Source organism: Neodiprion lecontei, chromosome 1 (assembly GCF_021901455.1).
Source record: "Neodiprion lecontei isolate iyNeoLeco1 chromosome 1, iyNeoLeco1.1, whole genome shotgun sequence".
In the NCBI taxonomy this organism is placed as follows: Eukaryota; Metazoa; Arthropoda; class Insecta; order Hymenoptera; family Diprionidae; genus Neodiprion; species Neodiprion lecontei.
In genome coordinates, this window is record NC_060260.1 from 30,234,458 (window position 1) to 30,256,685 (window position 22,228).

The 22,228-nt window shown below is 38.2% G+C and overlaps 1 protein-coding gene across 7 annotated transcripts in view; it reads right to left on the bottom strand.

Moving 5' to 3' along the window:
• Positions 1–22,228, bottom strand: part of LOC107224383 (heterogeneous nuclear ribonucleoprotein K homolog) — a 101,343-nt gene that overhangs the window by 27,580 nt on the left and 51,535 nt on the right. For all 7 annotated transcript variants that reach the window (XM_046746722.1, XM_015664408.2, XM_046746723.1 and 4 more), the window contains 4 exons: positions 16,339–16,395; positions 12,680–12,723; positions 7,845–7,917; positions 7,396–7,506 (listed from right to left, as the gene is read on the bottom strand). In XM_046746722.1, coding sequence (XP_046602678.1) covers positions 7,396–7,506; positions 7,845–7,917; positions 12,680–12,723; positions 16,339–16,395 — 285 coding nt within the window. The remainder of the gene's footprint in view (positions 1–7,395; positions 7,507–7,844; positions 7,918–12,679; positions 12,724–16,338; positions 16,396–22,228) is intronic.

Here is a 22,228-nt window from a genome sequence, read left to right on the forward strand (position 1 = left end):
AGTTGCGAAAGTTCAACGAGGAGAAATTATTGTAAGTTGGAAACGAAACTGGATGGAGGAGAAAGCGTAAGAGGTGAAACGACAGGATTTGTGATGGGAATTCAGCAGAAATTTTCTTACCCCAATGCGAAAGAGAAGAAATTCTTAATACGTTCAATTCAACACGGGATAAAGAGCAAATTTTTCCGATCGACGTTTATCTCGTTGTTCGCAATAGGTTGGCTCTTCGCTTTCTACAATTGTTAATCGTGGATCATCGGCATAACGAAGACGTCGATAGGTAAAATGTATCCCAAATTGCACAATGGCAGGCGTGTTTATACATATATTTGAAACCATGAAACACCTCGAAGTCGATAGCAAGTTGCATTCTCTATTTCACCCTGTGAGCTTTTCTATAAAGATTACACCGTTTTATCGATAACGATAAAAGGAACGAGTCTTATTTTTAGAAAATCCTCCTTCTCTTTCAAGAACGTCACAAACTGCTTCTGCCACGTGCTGCTTTTCAAGCCCGTCCAATAAAAGGAGGTAGAGTTTAGCGTGTGCAGGCTTCTCATTTATTTACTTTTACGACTGTCCCGAAGAGACGGAGAATGGAAGAGGAAGAGAGAAGAATGGAGCAAAGCGTCAATCTTGAGGGAAAATTTTTACGCCACCTAGCTCCGACACAGCAAGTTTGTATACCCAAACAAACACACAAACGCACAAACGCGCAAACACGTAGACGAAGTAACGACCAAATCCCTGACTCCGAAGCTGAAGGGTGGATCTGAACGGGCTGCTGCTGCAGCAGGCAGAGGTTCACTTCCACTACTCTATTAATGGAATAAAATATTTGGCCAAGCCTTATAAGCGGTATAAACCCGACGTCGACGAGCGAGAAGACCTTCCAAGTCAGATATTTCGAAAGCTGGTCTCCGTCGCGCTGATGAGAATGTCGCGAGCACAAAGGCGCCAAAACTCTCTATGCGGGCAATTCAACCCGGCTAACCCTTGCGACAACTATCGTCGTTATTTGTATTATTATTACTATTATTATTGTTCTCATCGTTGCAGTTGTTGCAAATTTCACCGTTTATTCGATTAATCTACTACAAACGTACCGAGTAAATTACTGTCGAAAGAAACAAAAAAAAAAAACTCTTCTAATCTCATCGAATCAAGGTATTGATCTGTTATAAAAAAAAAGGAGGGAATTTCGTATATCACGGGGAGGAAAAAAAATAAGTATAAAACAGGGAAAAAGAGAAAGAAAAAAAAAAGACCTCTTCCCTAACACGTAGAGAAGTGATATAATGATAATGATAGCTGGATGCGTGCGAGTGACATGTGCGTTTGAACAAACCCACCGGACCAGAGGCACTCGCGTGTCGATGACATATGTCTCCCTTGGCTATACGGGCAAGGGAAACGGTTCACTCCGTGTTGTTCTCGGAGGCGTTAGATCGCCAGGGTTTTGAAATTAGTGGGTGAGTAGTTGCTGCCGCAGAGATCCGTCCTTGTTTCGCAAACTATTCCGGACACAGGTATCCACGCACCGTGTTACATTGGCGCGAATACGTCTGAACGGAGTTGATCGCGCGTTATCAAGATTGGCGTGAGCTGGTACATACAAAGCATTGTACAAAAATCGCCAGTAGTTGAGAAAGAAAAAACCATTTCCACCTAAAGCCAGCGATATTGCAATATTGAAAAACAAACGCCACATTATTATGACACGGTTTCAATCCGTTCTCATTTCCTCTGCTTTTTTCGTTACTTTCTTTTTACCCCCTTTCCTTCAACGCGAATTCATCGGTTCTGCGTTACAGAGTTTGAAAATTTTCAAAAAACGGTATACAAGGTATAACAGAATGCGAATGAAACCGGGTCTGGTAACTGCAGAAACCGAACAAATCGAAAACTTTCGACAGAATTTACAATTCCCGATAGAACGGAGCGTTGCTGTACCGCACTGCACTGCAGGATGTGAAAGCGTAACGGAAGGTACATATATGCAGTGGGGCTCGGGTACATAGGTATCGGAATAGGTACGTTATACACACAGGGTGGTTAGCATACTGTAACGAGCTCCGGTACGACAAGTCAAAGTGTGTACCTTGTCCAGGTACCTTTAGGTCTAGGTATTGGATAGAACGCCGCGACTCGGGCGCAAAACACAAACACACGCACACCTGCACCTAAATAACGAAACCGGAGAGTAAAATTATTCGCTGTACGCGAGAAGGGCCTCGAAGGATCCTCGGAGGTGGCTAATTAATGTAGAAATGATACGATACGGATCATCCACGGCGAGTGTAATGCAGGGATAAAAACTTTTTGCCACATCTGCTAAATATGCGTGGTATGGATGTACAGCAATGTCGGGAGATGATATGAGACTGCGGTAGAGTTTAATCAAAATTTCAACAAGCTAATTAAATTGAACTGCATTGTTTCTCGGAACACGTGGTCGTGGTTTTCTATGTTCGTGTGTATCTTATCTACCTGTATACGTCATACGTGGGCACACCGTGCGCTAATCGTAAGTCTAATTTTTAACTCGTAGGTGCGTAACGTAGGTAGATACACGCAGCGCGTGATATTAAAATCGAACGAACAACGCGATGAACGAAAAACGGGATAAGATGCAAGAAAAGAATAAACAAAACGATAGAAGGGAAGAAAACGGTGAATATGTGACGTCACGGGACGTGGGAGAGAGGACAGGTGCGATTCGCAAGCAATGTAGGGTGCCCTTCGGATTTAAGGAGCCCCAAAGTAGCACTATCGATTGATCGTAACGTGCTACCGGGAAAGCATTCATTCTTTACTCGGAATTCGCCGCCCTTCTATGAATTCTTCGTTCAAATGGTTCGATATCGTCGAGAAATAAAAAAAAAAAAAGTTAGGGAAAAGTTTCAAGCAAAGTAATTGCATTGATTGAAGACTCTAACAGAGGGGAAGAGAAGCGGAAAAAGACATAATAATCGAATTGTAAAAGAAAGAAGGAAGGAAAGAAAGAAAGAAAAAAAAGATACACATATTGGCTGCACTTTTCGAATAAAAAAAAGAAAGAAAGAAGAATAAAAAAAAAAGGGCAAGCTTTCGCGCGGTGTTATAAATCGATGACACCGCCAGCTACTCTGGGCTCTTCTTCAACCAACCCTGACACGGTGAAACTTTGGCACGGTAACGATTCTACGTCACGTATATCCAAGAGCGCTGGTTCTTTGGGAAAAAATTTCACGCTGTATAGGTTGCTCCGATAAATTTTATAACCTTACGATGGATGGATGTGTAACTCTGGGAGGAAAGTCACGAACGTGTCTCTCCTTCAAACGCGTATATTTGCCAATTTATATGATCTGCATGCCTGCCGTGAGACTCAGCCAGAGTTACTTACGTAACCGCGATAGACGGAAATGACGGGAGGTTCGTTCCGAAAGTTATTCGTGACGCGTGAGCATTCAATTGCGACGTGTGTGTGTGTGTGTGTGTGTGTTCAATTTATTCTCTGTATATAAATAAAGTAGATGCTCGCGTGTATCGTTAATTGATAAAAAATAATTTCATTAATTCCAACTCGGTTGATGGATGATATTTTTTTTTTTTTCACATTTGTTTTCTCGAACGCGACGAATGTTCGAATCGGTGAAAATGTTTCATCGATTGAAAGAAACCTACAGATGATATTTCGTACGGTTGACTGAAAATTCGACGCTGCCGTACGGATGTAAAATTGATTAAAAATAATGAACGAATTCCACGAACTTGATTGTTATCGGATTGAATAAATTTGTCGAAACCGACCGTTCGAGGCTTCCGTGTTAAATGTACCTAATAACGCGCGCCTACTTGAACCGAGTAAATTGCCTGCCTATTTTTTATTCATTTATTCGTTTTTTCTTCCTCTCGCCTTCTTATTGCAGCCTATCTTCGGAGAAGAAAAAAGACCGACTTATCAATCTTGTACCTTTATTACTGACGAGGGGTAAGCCGGAAGTGAAAAAACCCGGCAGGCGTACCGGACTGCGAAAATTTTATCTCTTTTCCTCTCTCTGTAACGGAAACGCGAAACTTTCCGATCCCTTAGTAACGCGTTGACATTTAGATCCAAACACGCTTCGAGATACGATAGTATTCGATTGCCCTGACTCAGAACGAGCTTTTGGTATTGTTACTTTTCGCGCTGACGATATAGCTGAGATTATCGTGCTCCGAGATATATAACTTCGAGCGGAATGTTCCGACAACTTAACGAGAAAATCTCTTCTTACGCCTGAGGTGTAAAAGAAAAATGCGGATTCGCGCGGATGGCGATCAGACTTTAGAATCCGTAAAATAGACTCGCCTGAAATGAGAGCGGAAACAAGCGGTATAAATAATAACAATAATAGTAACAGTAGTAACAATAATAACAATAGCCAGAAAGCGATCAAATTTTATAATATTAACGTTCAATTGCCTCGAGGCATTTTCCGTCTTGCCAGGATCAAGAAGAACATTTATTATTATCTCATCTCAATTTAAAGATAATTCAATATCGCCTTTTGAGTTTAGCGTTGCTTTCAGGACCAATTTATCAAAATTAATTTCACAACGGAACGAAAAGAAAAATCCCAGGACCTCCCGTTGTTATGAAGGGAAAATATTTTTCTTCCCGAGCATCGTTTCGTCCGACATAAACGTCAAAGCCTCGTGCCTGTGTATATAATATCGCGTTATATTAATAGCACGGCCTACTTCCGGCATTAAATTAAGGAATAGTTTATTTCGCAAGCCAAATTTTACGCGAGAAAAATAAAAGTAAAACATTTTTAAAAAAATATAAAAAATCACGGCATTTCTCGCTCAATCTTAGCTTTCCGAATTTTGCTTTACTTGTCTCTCGTATAAGGTATTTAAGAAAGAAATCTGTATACATATTATTCTCATCTGAGATTTAAAATTCAAGTGATTAATAATAAATTGGTATTCAAAAGCGGACGGTGAGATGGATTAGATACGATGGTGAAAAATGGAGAAAAATTAACACACAAAACGTGTCGATCTAAATTTAATTCTAATTCTAAACAATCGATCTCTGCAGTGAAATGCCGATTGCATCAACGGGTTGTTCACGTTGATCTCAGTTAATTCAATAATACGTAATTGATAACAATCGCGCGGCATTCGAATGCCTCAAAAGCTCCGAACTATCGAGGCCTCTAAATAATCCAAATATCCGAACAATGTCTGTATTGTGAAGAAGGATTGCGCGAACCTAATTCCAATCAGCCACCCTAAGTAAACAACTGATTGTAAGAGTCCAGCCCTGCGCACACACAGGGAAACGTGTTATGCGTCGTTTCGATACGTAACTCAACGTGACCGGCGACTCATAACTGACTTTTATTAAATCGGACATGTCGGGTTCGACCACTGGAATGATATCTAATATTTAACGAAAACAGCTGAACTTCGCGCAGAACCTAAAAAAAACAAAAAAAGAAAAACTTGTCGAATTATTTTAGACGGTGAGAACACCGAACTATAAATATTAAGAATATCATTTTCCAAATCATATTTCATTTATGGCTGCACAGCGTTTCTTCAACTGAACGAGATAATAAATCCTTTGATGAAACGAGTGGCAAAAATATTAGAAACGTTGATCACATTTATTACAACTGTAGCTCGAACCTAGAGAGCCCCGACTTGTAAAGCGAAAGGACCCTTTCAATTATTTCTGAAAATGCTTTCCACCCCACAGAGGATTTGAATAACCGACCTCTACACAGAGATTACATATACGTGTATAATATATATAATACAGATTGAACGGAGCAGTGAAAATATACATATTACGAGTATTCTATGCGAATTAATATAAGAGTCACTAAAGGTAGAGCAATTTATTTTTCCCAAGAATCTGTAGAGCAGAGTGCGAAAGAGAAAAGAAAAACTGCTCGTCTTTTTTTACATTTTCTTTTAGTTCGCGTACCCTGTCGGAGCGAATATTTCCAAGACTTCAATTTATTGATACGACCACACCTGAATGTCAATTTCTCTGATAAAATAAATGAGACAGGGGTGCGAGGTAGGTTTAATTACGTTAATTCGCCATTTCAATGGGAATCGTCAACGTTTCGCGTTCAGAGTAGAGCTTCAACTCTGCGCACCTGCAAACACGTTGCAGCGAAAGCCGCGGAACGATCAATGAAACTAAAACGATGCCGGAGCGAACCGACCGATCGATCGATCGATCGAGTCGGAGTTTCAGCCACCCTCGAAACATGCGTCAACTCATCGTCTGTAAGCTACTCCCGACTCTGTTACACCTACGCGTATACGCGTAAACTCGACATACGATACGTTGTTCGCAGGATACGTGTTATAAGTAAGGCAACAAGCTGCCCGATACTGAAGGTCCTAGGTAAATTGCGACGAAAATTAACGTGTTTCGAATCGTTAAAGAGAGGAGAAGAGACTGCGATACATTCGGCGAAATTGCTACGTAGCAATGTTGCGATCCTCCAAATTCATAACTACCGACGAACAAATACTTCATTGGTGGTGATTAATTATCCCAATTTGTCATACTTTGATGATGCTGAATTTGTGACAAGTAAAACTCGGATTCACGCACGCCGTTTATAAATATGTGCAATTATTTGCACTTTATGCACTTGGAATTTAATCCTTCGGACACGACGCGGCGACATTCCTTTGCTGTAAAACGATACGCTATACGTATATAAGAGTACGCTTAGTTAATTGCGAGAAAATCGAGCTGCCCTCTTCGGCCTCAACTCTCGTTTGCAAAAAAGAGAAAATAAAAGAGATAAAATAAATAGAGACGAAGCGGTAAGGGGAAGATGAGAGGGGTGTAAAAAGGAAAGAAAAAGAAAAAACGAAGTATGAAGCTCTTGATATCGCGACTCGATTACATAATTAATCTTCGTCGAGAAATTCCGAGAAGAATCAGCGGTGGGCTATGAATATCTGCCCTTCTAATTAAAGGTATCGCATTAATTAACGATACGTTATATACGGTATATAATGTCTTCGTACATAGTAAAGCATAAAAAAAGGGGGATGAAAGAGGAAAAAAGAGGTAGCGAGGGGTGGTTGACGAAGGAAAAAAAGTTTTTACAGAATTCGTGTCTTACGGGAGTGCAGATACGATGAAAATATCGGTTGTTCAAGGGTCGCGGAGTCTAGAAATTCGTAAGATTGTTTAAATATTCAAAAGGGTTTCTCGAAAATACAGCAGGTCAGCTTTTTATCGGAGTTTCCCGGTGAGAATTCAACGCCGTACGCTTTGATCCTTGGTAAATGTTATTTATTGTTTCTTCATTCCCCCGTTCTTTATACGATTGTTAAGGGGATTGGGATTCCGAATCGTATATCGAATATCGCGAAACTCACCTCTCTGAGCTCCTTGATCTTGAATCCTCCCTTGCCGATGATGCAGCCGGCCTGGCTCTGGTGTACCAGCATGCGGACGTCGATTTCATCGTTTCCGTACCTCGATCCGTTCTTTGACAAATGCAAAAACGACAAATTATTAACATACGTTTCGATTGAATTTAAAGGCGAAAGGTTATACCTTCACCCTCGCAGAAAGCAAAATCGCGTGGGTACAAATATCCGCGCAGCGTGATGGATATTGAACCGTAATGGAAAATCGATTGATCCCCAATTCGCCAGATCGTTTTTTGAAAGCACGGTTGAATATTGATGAAAAAAAAAAAGTATAAGAAAACAAGCACATCCCGCAAACTGAGAGACTTGGCTAACAGCTTTGTTGCGGAATAGACAAAGAAAAGGAGTCAAATTTACGTCCGAGATATTTTTCAAAACTATTCCAGACTCACCTCCTCAAGATTTGGTACTACTTCGTTAACGACCTGCAATACGGTGTCCAAGTCCGAGCTGATCGTCAGAATTCTGTAATCAAAAAACTCGGGAAATTAGGCCGGTTCTTCGAGAAAATAAAAAACAAAATGATTTGTACCTTTCGATTCACACACCAGTGTCTGAGTATATCAATATCTGCACCGATGATAAGCCTGTTTCTCAACAGGTATATAAACTATCCAGAGAAAATAAGATTCGCTAGAACATTGACTAACTATTCAAGAGAATTCGTTAAAACCGATTAATGTATATCGAAATACGTCAAGTGCTGTATACACGTGAAATGAAAGAAAATAGAAACAGAAATAAAAAGAAAATCAAACAACGATAAAGCGGAGTGTGAAAAAAGTTTCTCGCGTATATTTGAAACCGGTAGTCGAGAAGTTGTTGTCTCAAACTCGATACACGTAATATATGTACGAAATAAAACGCGTGCGGTGGAATTCCCGAGTTAGAAAAAGAGAAGGGTTAAAAATAATAAGTGAAATAAAAAAATAGCGTATGCGCAAACACAAGTTTCACGCAGGAAGGGCAAAGTGTGACGGTGCGAGCGAATAACGACGACGACGACAACAACAACAACAAGTTCCACGACAGAAGAGATACAGCCATAAGTTTGAAGTTTAAACCGGCAGAAAATACCCGAGAGAAAATTCACGGTAATCTTCGTTCGGTGCGGAAAGAAGACTGCCACGTACCGACTGCAATCCCGGGACACGGAGAATGAATATTGCTTTTTAAAACTGCGAAACTTTCCGGCACAACACCCCGTCGCGTCGTTTTCCACCAGCGGGAGAAGGGGGAGCAGGAAGTTCTTAAATAATGGCAGGCACAAATCAACTCCGACATATTCTAGCCGTTTTTCTTTCTCGCGACCGTGCGTAAGACTTGGCAATCGCGCGAGTGTTTGGCAAGAACTTGACTTTTTTTTTTTTTTTTTCATCACGATGTTTTTGCGATGAACATAAAAACAGAATATATAAACTTACGATTGAACGCATGCTTTTTTTCTTTCTTATCAACGATAACTGTGATATCGTTGCAAGTAACAACGTATTGCGTACGCGGCACTTGACAATATTTCGATAAATAAATAACAGATCGGAAACGTCGAACAGCGAATTGTGGAAAAATTGAGAGTGAACATTGAAACAGACAAAAATATACGCTCCTGTAGTAACGAAGAAAAACCTGTCATTGCAATGGTGAAATGAAAATTTTTGCAATTTTTTCGCCAAGTACCAGCAAGATTCAATTTATGAACTAAAATTATTCATATAATACAACGTTAGTCTAAATATTATTATAATACAACGTATATAATGTATGTAGATGAAAATTATACATCGTTAAAAATATATCCCAACAAATACAGCTCGGAATAACAATATTATTAATTACTGAACAATGATTTATTTCTGCATGAATTATAAGTCATATACGTCGTTAGTTGGCTATATAGTTATACTGTACAGGTTGAATTTTAAGCGGCCATCACCGTCATCGCCTTGACGCGCCATTACCAAACGAGATATGTTAGATAATACAGATTTATACAATATGTTACAAAAGTACGATGCTGGAAATAGGGATGAGCGATGAATGAGAAATAATAATATTATATTACAGTACAATTACAACCGAGAGAACAGAAAAGGAATAACGTGACTAGCAGCGTCCGTATTTTATTGGCGGAGAGTTGGGGATGATTCGCAATTGTGGATTAAACAATACATATTCTCCGGTATATGATTATGGTAGTTATCGATTTTTTCTTTCATTATAATTTATCGATAAATCTACTCATTTGCTTTCCTCAACGAGCGATTGGACCCTTTTCCCCTGATACTTCCTTCATTCTATCGCAGACCTTGTGCGGATTTCCGGTTTTACTTCGGTTCAAAGCTGGGGGTGCGAAGACAGGTTAATTTGCATATCGGAAATCGTGATTTGCGGAGCAATCTCGTCAGTTTCAAATTCTCTGTTTAACGATCCGATTGCAAATATTTCATGGTGTGTTGGAATATGAGTAAGATGCGAATTCAAACCGATATATATATATATACACACACACATATACGTATAATATATAGAAAACCATGTCAGTGTTTATTATGTATATGAAATAAATTGTCGAGAACCTCCGTGAAATGTAGATGAAATTTTCACGATTGAATTTGAGAAAAAACTTCCAACCGGTCTTCTTCTCTTCAATTCGCTACAGCGCTTGGCACTCCTTTTCAGGCGAAATGAAGAAGAAAAGACGAGAGACGTACGCTCTTTAGAAATTTCCCCCGGAGACCACGAGTTTATTTTGCAAAGTAAAAGTTTGGTCGATTCGTTGAGTTTCGACTGGTTTTGGTTTAGGTTTGGCCGGGTGTTGGGTCGGGCTTGGTGGTTGTAGGGGGTTGCAGGGGCGGGTCGTTGGAAATTACCACAGTTTTATACATGATAAGCGTACCTACACGCACGCCTTAATTTTACGTATATTATATATATATATAATATATATTTATACATATATTACGTACATTTATACATATATGTATATATACACACATGTACGTATATATGTATAGGTGGTATATTTATACCTATGTGGGTCTGAAAAAGTCAATTAACGACGAGTGACGGTTAGACGCTTGCGGTGCATTTTCAATTTCATTTTCTCATCTCGGAGATTATTTCCTTCTCGATTCCTTTCATTGGCGCGATCGCCATTCTTTGCTCGATCATCGGTTACCACCTTGATAAGCTGCGCATTGGGGAAAAAAAGAGTGCAAGAAGAGAATGAACGAAAAAACGAAACAAAAAGAAAAGGAAAAAAAACAATAAAACGATACGAGTTTTCGGTTTTTTGTGTATCCCATGCACTGCGTTACAATTGAACTGAATTCAAAAAACGTAGTCCGTTAATATCCTCGTGAAATAACTGACGACTATTTTACAGATTAAATTTTCTCATTCGATATTCTTTTTCTTCTATTTTTTATCCTTCCGTCCGCGTGGTAATTGATTTAATGCTCGAAATTTGTACGTTCGGATATCATATCAATTCTTTAAACGTTGTAAAAGCATGTCCAATACGCGCCTGTAGATATGCAACCGGGGTAACGTGTCGAAACGCAGTGTAAGAGGCAGACTGGAGAAATTGAATTAACACTGCTTGTTCGACTGATTGTGAAATTGGGTTCGATCCTGACACGTTCGTTATTTCAACCTTTAAAATGTACATATATTACGAAAATTTCCTACATAATTATACAATTTATAAGTCATGCATCGCAGATAGGCTATTACGTTGATTATACACGATACGTCATCTTAAAACGTTATAAACTTTTTAAAAACAAAAACTATCGTTTATTATACACAGTATAAGCGATTACAAGTATGTTAACGTGAGATTTGACATAAAAATGAAACGTTATGATAGTATTCACAAATAAATAATCCTGTATATTAGACACACATCTATAAATATGTATATAAAAGAAGGGAAGAAAAAAAAACCTTCACGTCCCCGAACATGCTCTGGGGCGATATCCCCCTTCGCGTAATAAATTCTCTCATAGTTATCGTCGTTGAGAAAAACACGAGAATAGATCAGTATGGTGGTAGAATAAAATGGATAGAGAAATGAAAGAAAAAACGAGCCGAAAATGCCAACGATTTTATCAAACCTTCTAGAAATGAAATTGAAAACGTAAAATTGTCGACTCCTAAATGTCGGGCGCGATAAATTTGTCATATTATATATCTAACAAGGGGGGAAGAAAACTTTCGCGACAAGGATGAAAGTATAGAGAGACTCGACCATTTGAACTTCGAGGGCTGAGCTTCTGTACGACTAGAAACTACGATCGGAATTTGTATGATTAATATTATTATTATTATTGCAGTATGCGAAAAGCTAAAGGATTTACAACATAACTTGAGAGAAAATCATCATCACCATTAATATATACGTGACTACGATAATCTAGATTCGCGTGAGGTGACAAATTAGTAAAGAGCAGGCATGAATCTCTCTACGTATGTATTATGCATCTGTACGCTGTAAGATATATTAAATTATACTATGTATGTGGAGTGCTGGCACGGTGGCGAATGACAATACAGTTACGTTATAATGATGTTTTGTATAATATATTATTAACAGTCTGCTCGACGATCCTGCTTGTTGTAAACTGCCACGGTAAACAAGTTTCAGGATATAAATAAACAGTCGTTGCAGCTTCGAGTATAGGATAAATTGATCTAGGGTGATTGTCGTATGCAAGTATAAGAATAAGAATCTTCGAATGGAAGAAAAATTATAGAAAAACAAGAAGAAGGCAGTTAAATATCGATACATATACAAATATATACGATATACGATAACGAGTGTATATACATACATAATATACATATGTAAGAATATGGAAATGGTGTATGCAACAGGTTATAGTTTCAATCAAATGTTTTCAACCAGATGTGCAACGACGAATTGTGGCAGGTATGTACGTTATATGTATTATACATACATATATCAGCAAGGACAGATTTTAAATCTTGCACATATAGGCGATAATATATGTGATATCGTATAAGGAAGATGTTAAACTTGTATATAATGTATATAAATAACATACAATAATAACTGCGGAGCAAAATTAGAATGATCAGCATAATACGAGAGAATAATTAGATAAAAAAAAAAAAAAAGAAGAGAGACAAAAAAAAAGAGAAACAGAACAAAAAAAAAAAGAAAGAATTTGTGAAAATTAGACAAAAGTGGTTTTGGCATTACCGTTCAGGTCCGGGACAGTCGGGTACAATGATTGAGGCTTTGTACTGTAGTTCATTCATTGGTAGAGTTGGTGGTTGGTGGTGGTGGTGGTGGTGGTGGTTGGTAGTTTCAGTAGTAGAGCATTGGTGGTGGTGGTGGTTGTTGTTGTTGTTGTTCATTGGTCGAATCGCAGATCGAGTTTGGTCGGATCCATCGTTCCGGGCAGGGCACACGGCACAGGGCAGGGCAACCAGGGCAACCAGGGCAACCAGGGCAACCAGGGCAACCGAGGGGGCAACGGCCAGGGTCAGGGCGGGACCAGGGCACAAATGATCAACCAAGTTAGACCTCGTCTACACCCTCTCACAATCTCGTTTAGCTTTAACCTAGCCGCTATCTATCGATCTATCTATGAAATATCCTATACCTACCTACGTAAATCCCCGATGAAATTTACTGATTAACAATTGGCCTAAATAATATCCCTAAAAACCCGCGGTGTCTATACGCACACGGGTCCTGTTTGGAAATTGTTGCCTGTGGATTTTGAGGCAGTCGCTACTAAATCTTTTCTGCAGATCTCTCTTACTACGTGTAACCACGACGCCTATAACTTCATTTTCGTGATGTCGTACCGACATGGGCGGAGGGTTTTCGTTTCGTTCCATTTCATTTCATTATTCGTATGAAACGTCGTCGTTCATATTTCATACTATCGAAGGATCGGTGATGAAGAATAAAGATGCGTGGATGTATAACTTACAATTAGAGACTCAGCATCTCGTTATAGAAGGCACGGATTAACAAGGCGACTTACAAGGAAGGTATCCCAGGTCGATACCTCCCATTTGACTTTTTTTGTAATAAGTTAAGTATACTAAAAACTAAGCGACACGTACGTTTTTAAACCTGACATTAAACACTTTAAAGGAGTGAAACCATTCTCAAAAGTAAGGCACGTCGAGGGGCGATTTGGCAAATTTTTTATTTATTTATTTATTTTTTTTTGTTTTATTGAGAAAATTACATTTTCATTTCTTGCTATGAGAAATATTTTCCAGTTAGATTGGTTAAAAAAAAATGTATGTTGGTGTAGTCGAAACTGCCAAATCGTCCGTTGACATGCCTTACTGTCAAGGATGGTTTCACCCCCTTTTAGTGTTTAATGGCAGATAACAAAAAAAAAAATAAGAATACGTGTAACTTGGTTTTTAGTCTGCTATAACATATTGAAAAAAAAATCAAATCGGAGAGATCGTCCTGGGACACCTTTCTTGTTAGCAATATTTTGCTATCTTTCTCCCCCTCTCTATCTCTCATTCTCTTATCGGTAGCTGTAATTGATCATCTTTTACAGGGTTTGGTGATTTGCAACTCCGTTGTTAAAATTAAACAAAGTAAAAAAGAAACGGAAAAAAAAAAATTAATAATGTGTCCCCGGAACGTGACAAACGAGAATTTTTCAAAGCACATGAACGTTCCTTTCGCGTTACTTTCTCTTTTAACAATTATGGGAACCTGTAATAACTGCTTTGCGAACAGACGAATCGGTGCGTGTTATGTCAACGAAAGCACATATTTCGATCGATCTGTCTGTCGACTATCGGAGTATGATAAAGAAATGATTCGGTATTTATGAAATATATCTATCAACCGAGTTGCGCTTAGTAAATGCATGTTGCGAATGCATGCAAGTATGACGTATCACTCGAGTTTCAAGTCGTTCACGGCACTTGTAATACATACATACGTCACTTTCGCTTATGGTTCGAAATTGATATTATCAAAGCTTACAGTTTCCCCAATTTATAATCATGTAAGCATCCCTGCTTAGTTTCGGCGTGATTCAACAATATCCCAGGTTTATATCGAGACGTCTTTCGGAGTCTGCGATGCAGAAAACACCGTCTCAAGGCATCTGTCAATATATGAGATTTCTCATCGGTACGAAAAGCGTTGAATTTTGCCCAACGCGCAGCATGACGGAGGAAGCAGGTGTTTCAGTCAGTTAATCAAGGTAAAACGGGGTTTAAAATTTAATACGTAAGACGTGAAACGAGTTGCAAGTATTATTCAACCACCTATAAAATACCCTGAATAGCAGAATTGTGTAATCGGATCCCTCATTCACCGACCGAAGTTAAATAAGCGAGGCAAGTAAGTTTTAAGCGATATCATATACGCCTTGTATATCCGTCTGGATATTATAACGTTCAATATCATTCAAAAGCTGATAGATGTACCTATAAATGTAATCGCTTTAAAAGCGATGATGTCACTGGGGCACGTGACTCAACCATCAAAGGTTTTTTTTTTTTTTTCTTTTTTATACCACCAACTCAGCAAAGTATCATGTACAATTAAATGTACAAAGAGAATTGTATTTGAAAAAAAAATAAATATTTAGTACTAAAAATTCACCGATCATACCAAAGGGAACTCTGATGAATTGTATAACGATAATAAAATTGGAGGTCAAATAATAATATAACTAATATAAATTTGCCCATCGATTGTTTTTCACCACCTTCAGTATTAAAAGCATTTTGTTATACCTACGCATAATGAAGGGGTAATATAAATATATATGTATTTCGAGAAATCACGATCAGTGCCAGATTTAGCGCTTGATCTATTATATATATATATATATTGGATATTGGATATATTGGACTGAATCAGTTTTCGTTTGTGACATCGTTGCATAACGTGGATTATTAATTACAGACAAATAGATGCGATTTTGTGGTCTATTGGAATCATTTTTTCACGTATTAGAAACAGGGACAAATTTACAGGCGCAAGCCAAACTAAATCCAATATAAATTCGAAACTAAAAACGTATCGAATGCGGGACGACGTGTAGAAAAGGAACCCGTAAGACTACAAGTTACGTTAAAGAGATGAAAATTGAATGAATAAAAAATGAACTAATACGTATATGAAAATAATAAGGTAATTATAATAACAATAATGATAATCAGTAGTAATAATAACAAACTTAATCGATATTAAGTTCTAATTGCTATATATTTGTTAGTTTCTAATTTTGTTAAAATAAATTATAAATGCCATTAGTTGTATACAATATAGGGCTATGGCAACTTTTATCGCCTCGACTTGTATAGTAAATTATATATACAAACGACGTATGAAAATTTAACGGTTAAATCAATGATAAATTATATGACCCGTTGATGCATGAGTAAGAAAAAGATTAAAAATTCTTCGTACTTAGTAATGTCAAAACGATAAATGGTAGCCAGAAAATATAAAGAAAAAAAACAAAAAATCCATGAAGGAAAAAAAAAAAACTAGCTTGGGCATACAAGAAAAGAATAGCACGAGTTCTACTGTAAGTACATCCCCGATAAATTTCGTGTCGTAAAAAACGAAATGGCGGAATAAAAACGTGGAAACGATACTCCCGTATCAACAAAAGGAAAATAGGATGAAAAAAAAAAGAGAAAAAGAAAACACTTACATTGTGGAGAGACTGAAACGTTACACGGTACGAACGTTGATACAAAACAAGGACACAAAGTTTAATGTGTGCATACACATGTGTCTGACAACTTTTCTAATATGCCCATAGAAAGAATATCGGGTATGTGTATATGCCTGATACGATACAAGATATAAACTTTACTCAATTCTTACATATATTATTGGAAACTGACCTGGCTTCTAAGTTTTGTGATGTTCTGACCGCCCTTGCCGATAATAGAACCAGCAACCTGTAACAAAAATTTTTCCAAATCGTCACGGTTTTATTCCCAGTATACGTAACAAATATATATAAACGGATAAACGACCAACCAGAGAAAATATCACGGGAAGTAAAATCACAATAATAACGATAACAACAACGACAACAACAACAAAATCTAATTTTAATAATTATTTATAAATTTGCAAAAATTTTATTTCATCTCATTCGTTCGTCTTTTTTGTGTTTTCTTTCCAACAAGTTCCATCATTTTTTGGCATCTCGCCACCAAACTTTGTCTTCTCTTGCGGGATTTCACTGTACAGTCGAACCCCAATTATAGGTTATAGGATTACTACGCGGTATTTCCATATTATAAACAACGAGAGAAAAAATCATTTATTGCGCGTTTTGTCCAACTGGAGTTTGATCCGATTTTCATTATCCAAGAAACGAAAGTCCATTGGTACTATACCAATATATATTATAAGGTTGGTCCTTAAAAAGGTCGTTTTTGAATTTTGACTGGTGCCTCCCCATTTCAGTTCCAGATAATTGAAAAATAATTCCCTAATTTTTTCAGATCTTTATCTCAACCCTAAGCCGTACCCCAAACACGCTGGATTTCCCCATCAAATCTACCGAACGGACTTGGATGAAATTTGCTATAGAGGGGAGGTTCGGGTCGCCGATTGCGAATCTGAACTCGATATTGTATATATATATCCGTTAAAGCTGTCTCGACTTAATTGACTAAACATACGGAAATTTTATAATCGCACCTCAAAATTTTCACTACGACAAATGGATACGATGCTTTTTACACTGTAACAATTCTAAGGAACTATTTATATGACTGACAATTCCATCCTCTGTAGACTGTATCGCCGTTGCGACAGGTTAAAAAATTACGTCAAGATAAAAGTGAAGCGTCTCATTAACCTCAATGACGCGTTTACTTTGCCCAAATAAACGAGACCTGTAATACGAAATGCAAGGAGGGAGAACGCTTGAAAAAAAAAAAAACTGCTAGTTTCGCGATAATGCAGCTACGCAGGTTCAAAATTGCCTCTCTCTTCGCCTCTCGCGGTTTCTCCCCGGCTTTGTGCAAAGACGAAACGCGCTTCTCGGCATTGTCGAGCTCAACGAGTCATAATCTTGCACCAGCTCATTTCGAATGCCGTTATATATTACTCGTAGAATTACGCTCAGTCCGCAGAAACATCTTATACACCTATTCTCGTCGTCTCGTGTTTTCTAGAGATATTATATTATACCTGTACGCAGCCTCGTTACGAACGATATCAATTTCAATGTGTCGTGTGTGTACACATTATACTTTGTACGGTTCGGAATATTGTTACACCAGAGACATTCCTCCGTTGCGCACAAGAGAATTACACATACCGTGTCTAATTATGCAAGGTAATAAATTTTACACTAGTATTATGCAGTAATTTTATCTGTGAATAGAATAACATTTGGCATGCTTAACAGTTGTGTTTAGAAAACCTTACGAAAAATCATTATGTTACAGAAGGAGATTATAATCGTTTACAAAAAGAAAGTAACAGAAATTAACAAATCGACTATACAATCGATCCTTTGCATTTGCATACGTACAAAAAAAAAAAAACGGAGAGCCAAGTTAGAGAGATGTCGGAAATTTACTTTCAATTAATCCAAATGAGAAACATTGAATAAGCCATCGCAAGTTTTCCTCCAACATAACAAATCACGCAATCACTCCGTTTCGGACAGTAAATATTGCTAATACGCGAGGCGAAAAGATCGTTACCTCATCGTTGCACACGATTCTTTATACGTAACAAGAGTACGTTGCGCGTTTTTTCATTAGGCCCGAAATAGAGGTTAGGGTCGCGCGTTATGTCATATTTATTAGCGTCTGCGCCTGCGCAGTCCAACTCCTATTACTTAAAAGTAGTGTTTTCTACAGTCCGCGCATGCGCAGTCGCAGACTCACTCTACCGTCGTAGAAACTGATACTGTGTGTACGGAAAGCAAACTAATGAAAAAAGGCGTGAAAACATGCTCGCGTTATGTAAAGTATCACGCGTGCAACCAACAAGTTGAAGTAAGTAAAATTTCAATGGTAAACGTAATCAGTTCGCGTTGGGTTATAACACCGTAAAATGTGTCAGAAACAGTTGCAGCGGCAGCAGAAACAGCAGCAGCAGATTTCACGATCCAAGATTGCCGCAGCTTTTTCTCATAAGCACGCGTAACGTGGGTATAACCTCGGTCTCGAAAGCGCGAGCTGCGTATAGAATAAGTTAATCATTGCGTGCCTATAATTTTATGTGTAATAGGAATAGGAATAGGAATAGGAATAGGAATAGGAACAGCCTGTTTAAGATCCACGCAGAATCAGCAACAGCAGCAACGTTTCGCGGCGCGTGCAGTCGAGCAATGGTGAGATTATTTTTGTTAAACGATTCTTGGCGATAAGTATTTATGTACCTGTGCACGAAACACTGAATACCTTGATCAATATGCACCGGCATATAAGTCAGTCGACGACTTTCGCGATTCTCTACACATCGTGCGAATACAAATCACCGATTATAAGGTAGTTGCTATTTAAGTAACCGTTGGAAAAGAAATTACACCGAATATATGTATATTTTTTTACTTATAAACATAAGAACAGATGATTTTCAATTGAACGTTGTATTGATTATTAAATTTGCAAACTGAATAATTCACGAGCATCGAATTCCAAAGGAAGAAAATTAATAAGAGAATCAGAGAGATCGCATTACCATTCCCGTCGACTTATTTCTCAATTAAATTACGTGGAGTAGAATTTCCTGCCAAGTTTTAAATTCATTATACAAATGAAAAAAAAAGTGCGTTAAGTATAGGTCGATTAATCGAATAAATATACCGGTAAAATCGTATGATGCTGAATTCAGGTTACAGCGCAACGAACGAATCCGTGCTGTAATAATCTAACCACGCCGGAGAACACTTATCTGCAGTAATCAAATACATAATAAATATTTCAACATTTTTATTACACAGCGTAGACGGAATTAGTACAAACGCCTCGTTATAGGTCTGTAATAATACAAGATTGAGTAAAGCGGAATGAATATTCGAATCAAATACTTATTAAATAGTGTAGAAATCTACGTTTTTATAATCTAATATAATTACAATAAATGGAGAAAAATAGGAAATTAAAGCGACATCAAAAAGCTAAGATGCGTAGAGAAATTAATGAGTAATTCTAAATTCCTAACGGTCAATATCTCGTAATCTACCTACCTATAATAAAATTGAAATTCCTCGCATTCGACGAGATAATTGATATCGATTCTTATAAGTATGCCAATACAATTAACTACACATCCGTAATTGAAGTTTCTTTCGAGCGCGATCGATAGAATGGCGTTTCGTTTCGTTTCGTTTCACTCCGTTTCAGAATATTACAGAAATTTTTCACGACGATATTGAATAAAATCCGCGGGGTGTAGAATATGAAGCTTATCGCATGCGGAGCGTAAGAGAACATAATATAAATGGCAATTACGCTTCGTGCCGGCGTTTCTGTGAATTCTGCACCATTAATTGCAACGTAACGTTAAATCCAGGTTAGCGTTTCGCAATTGAAGAACCGTTGCGAGAGAAGGTATCGGTCCATATAATGCAAGCAGACCTTGTCGCGGAAAATACCAACTGCCTAGTGTTTCTCCATACTGCGGCGGCTAGAACGTTCGGAAAGATACAAAACGTATCCAGCCACCAAAAAGTTTCGTAACTCCGAGTAAATACGGGGCATTCCATGCCAATTCGACCTGCCACCGACCCTCACCATCTCCGTTTTTCTTTGAACTTGGAGGTGTACTTTATGTGTAATTAATTGCACCACGATACGAAAAAAAATAAACTAATATATATATATATATATATATAGAAATTCGTAAGGTGTACACATAAAAGTAATTAAAAAATATCACAATAATTGGTAGCGATCTTTAAATATTTTCCTACCTCATTCAGGTTTGTCGACAATCTTTTTTTCAGTATTTGTCACAAATTTGTCAAGTTGCACCTCAGAAGAAATAAGTTAAAAAATGAACCACCCTAATGATCAGATTACTAATGTGGAATTTCCTTTCAATATTACCGATTTCAGTGTGATTTCGAATGACACTGACACATCGACCGATTCGGGAAAACACCCCTTGGAGTAAATCGCGGAATTTGCTTTGAAAAAAAAAAAAAATTAAAAAAAAAATAATAAAAAAATAAAAATAAAGATGAAGCAAGATCTTTTGCGAAAAAATAAAACGACACGGGGATAGGTATCGTAACAGGAGTATTCGAATAGGTGGAAGTAAAATCGGCGTCGCAGCTGCAAGCTGCATCAGGCTTCCGCGTTTATTTAGCTTTCCGCAATATAGGTATGTACTGCTACCTACCTTGCAGCATATAGCGGATTGTTCAGTTGTTTGAAACTGCAGTGCACGCCGCGGCGGTATAATTGCGCGTTGAATCGCAGCGGTTATGCGGAGAACCGCAGCAGTGGCATGGTCGGCATGAAGCAGCAGCAGCGGGACAGTAGGAACGTGATTACGAGGTGTAATTTGCCAGACCGCTTTGGAGAAGGAAGACCGCTGCTACACGCTGCAGAGACTGCGTTTCAAAGGGACAACGCGACGCGACGGCCGCAATCTTTAAAACCCGATAAAACGATCCTTACAATAAAACTAAACAGCAACTAATTGCTCGGTTTTTTTTTTTTTTTTTTTTTTTTTTTAATACATGTATACCTCGTAAACTTAACAAGTCGCGTACGAGTGAGAAAATCTCGCACCTCATGAAACCCTTTGTTACATAACCTGGTCGAAAAATTCATAATCATTAATCCCTCCTGCTCCTGCATTTCTCAATTATTCAGATCTCAATCTCGATCTTGATATTCGATTGAAGAAAGAAACGGACGAGTATGAAAAATTAGAGCGAAGATAAAAATGAAAAAAAAAAAAACAAAAACAAAAATCATAATACATACCGGAACAGAGAATCAATATGGAATTGAACGTTTCCTTTCTTCATTTTCAAAAACGTTCGAATTACTACGATTTACATAAATAAATGCTAATAAACAAAGTATCTTAAAAAAGAAAAAAAAAAAACCAAATAATTCCCAACGATCGTAACAAGCGAGCAAAAATGTTGATTCAACTAATTGAACAAAGAACGAATGGAACACCGTTACTCGTGGGATATTCAAGACTTCGAGAGAGGCAGTAACGTATTTACTAAAACTCACGTATTTGCTAAAATTACCCGACATTTCCCCAGGTCTTCCAGCCGAGTGGCCACCCTTTTCAAACGCCTGATACGCGGCTAATATAATATACCTATTTCTGTGCGTTATTAAGATATATAACAACAACAACAACAACAACAATAATAATAATCTAACGGGGGTCTTCAAGAGTGAAACAATAACCGGAAGTGCCGGAGCACCGGAGCACGCGTCCGGCTTGTGCCGCGGCTGCGTTCCACGCCGTTCAGTTTCCTACTCAAGATTCGAATCACAACTTCCTATACCTACCTAGATAAAATTCAGTTCGAAGGCGAAGCCCGCGCAGCTTGCGCCACATGAGCCGAATGAACGAACGAGGCCTGCAAGCACGCGTCGGTTTCGTGCAGTCAGCTTTTTCCTCCTTGCCCTGGCCTCGCTCTGTCTAAACTTTACGCACGCACGGTATTCAAAATTTGCATCGCTAAAGTGCTTCGAGTCAAAGTGAATTTAAGCGAGTTGAATTTTAAATTCGTACTACGAGGTCAACGCCTCGAGGCGAATCCTCGTCCTCCGCTTTCAA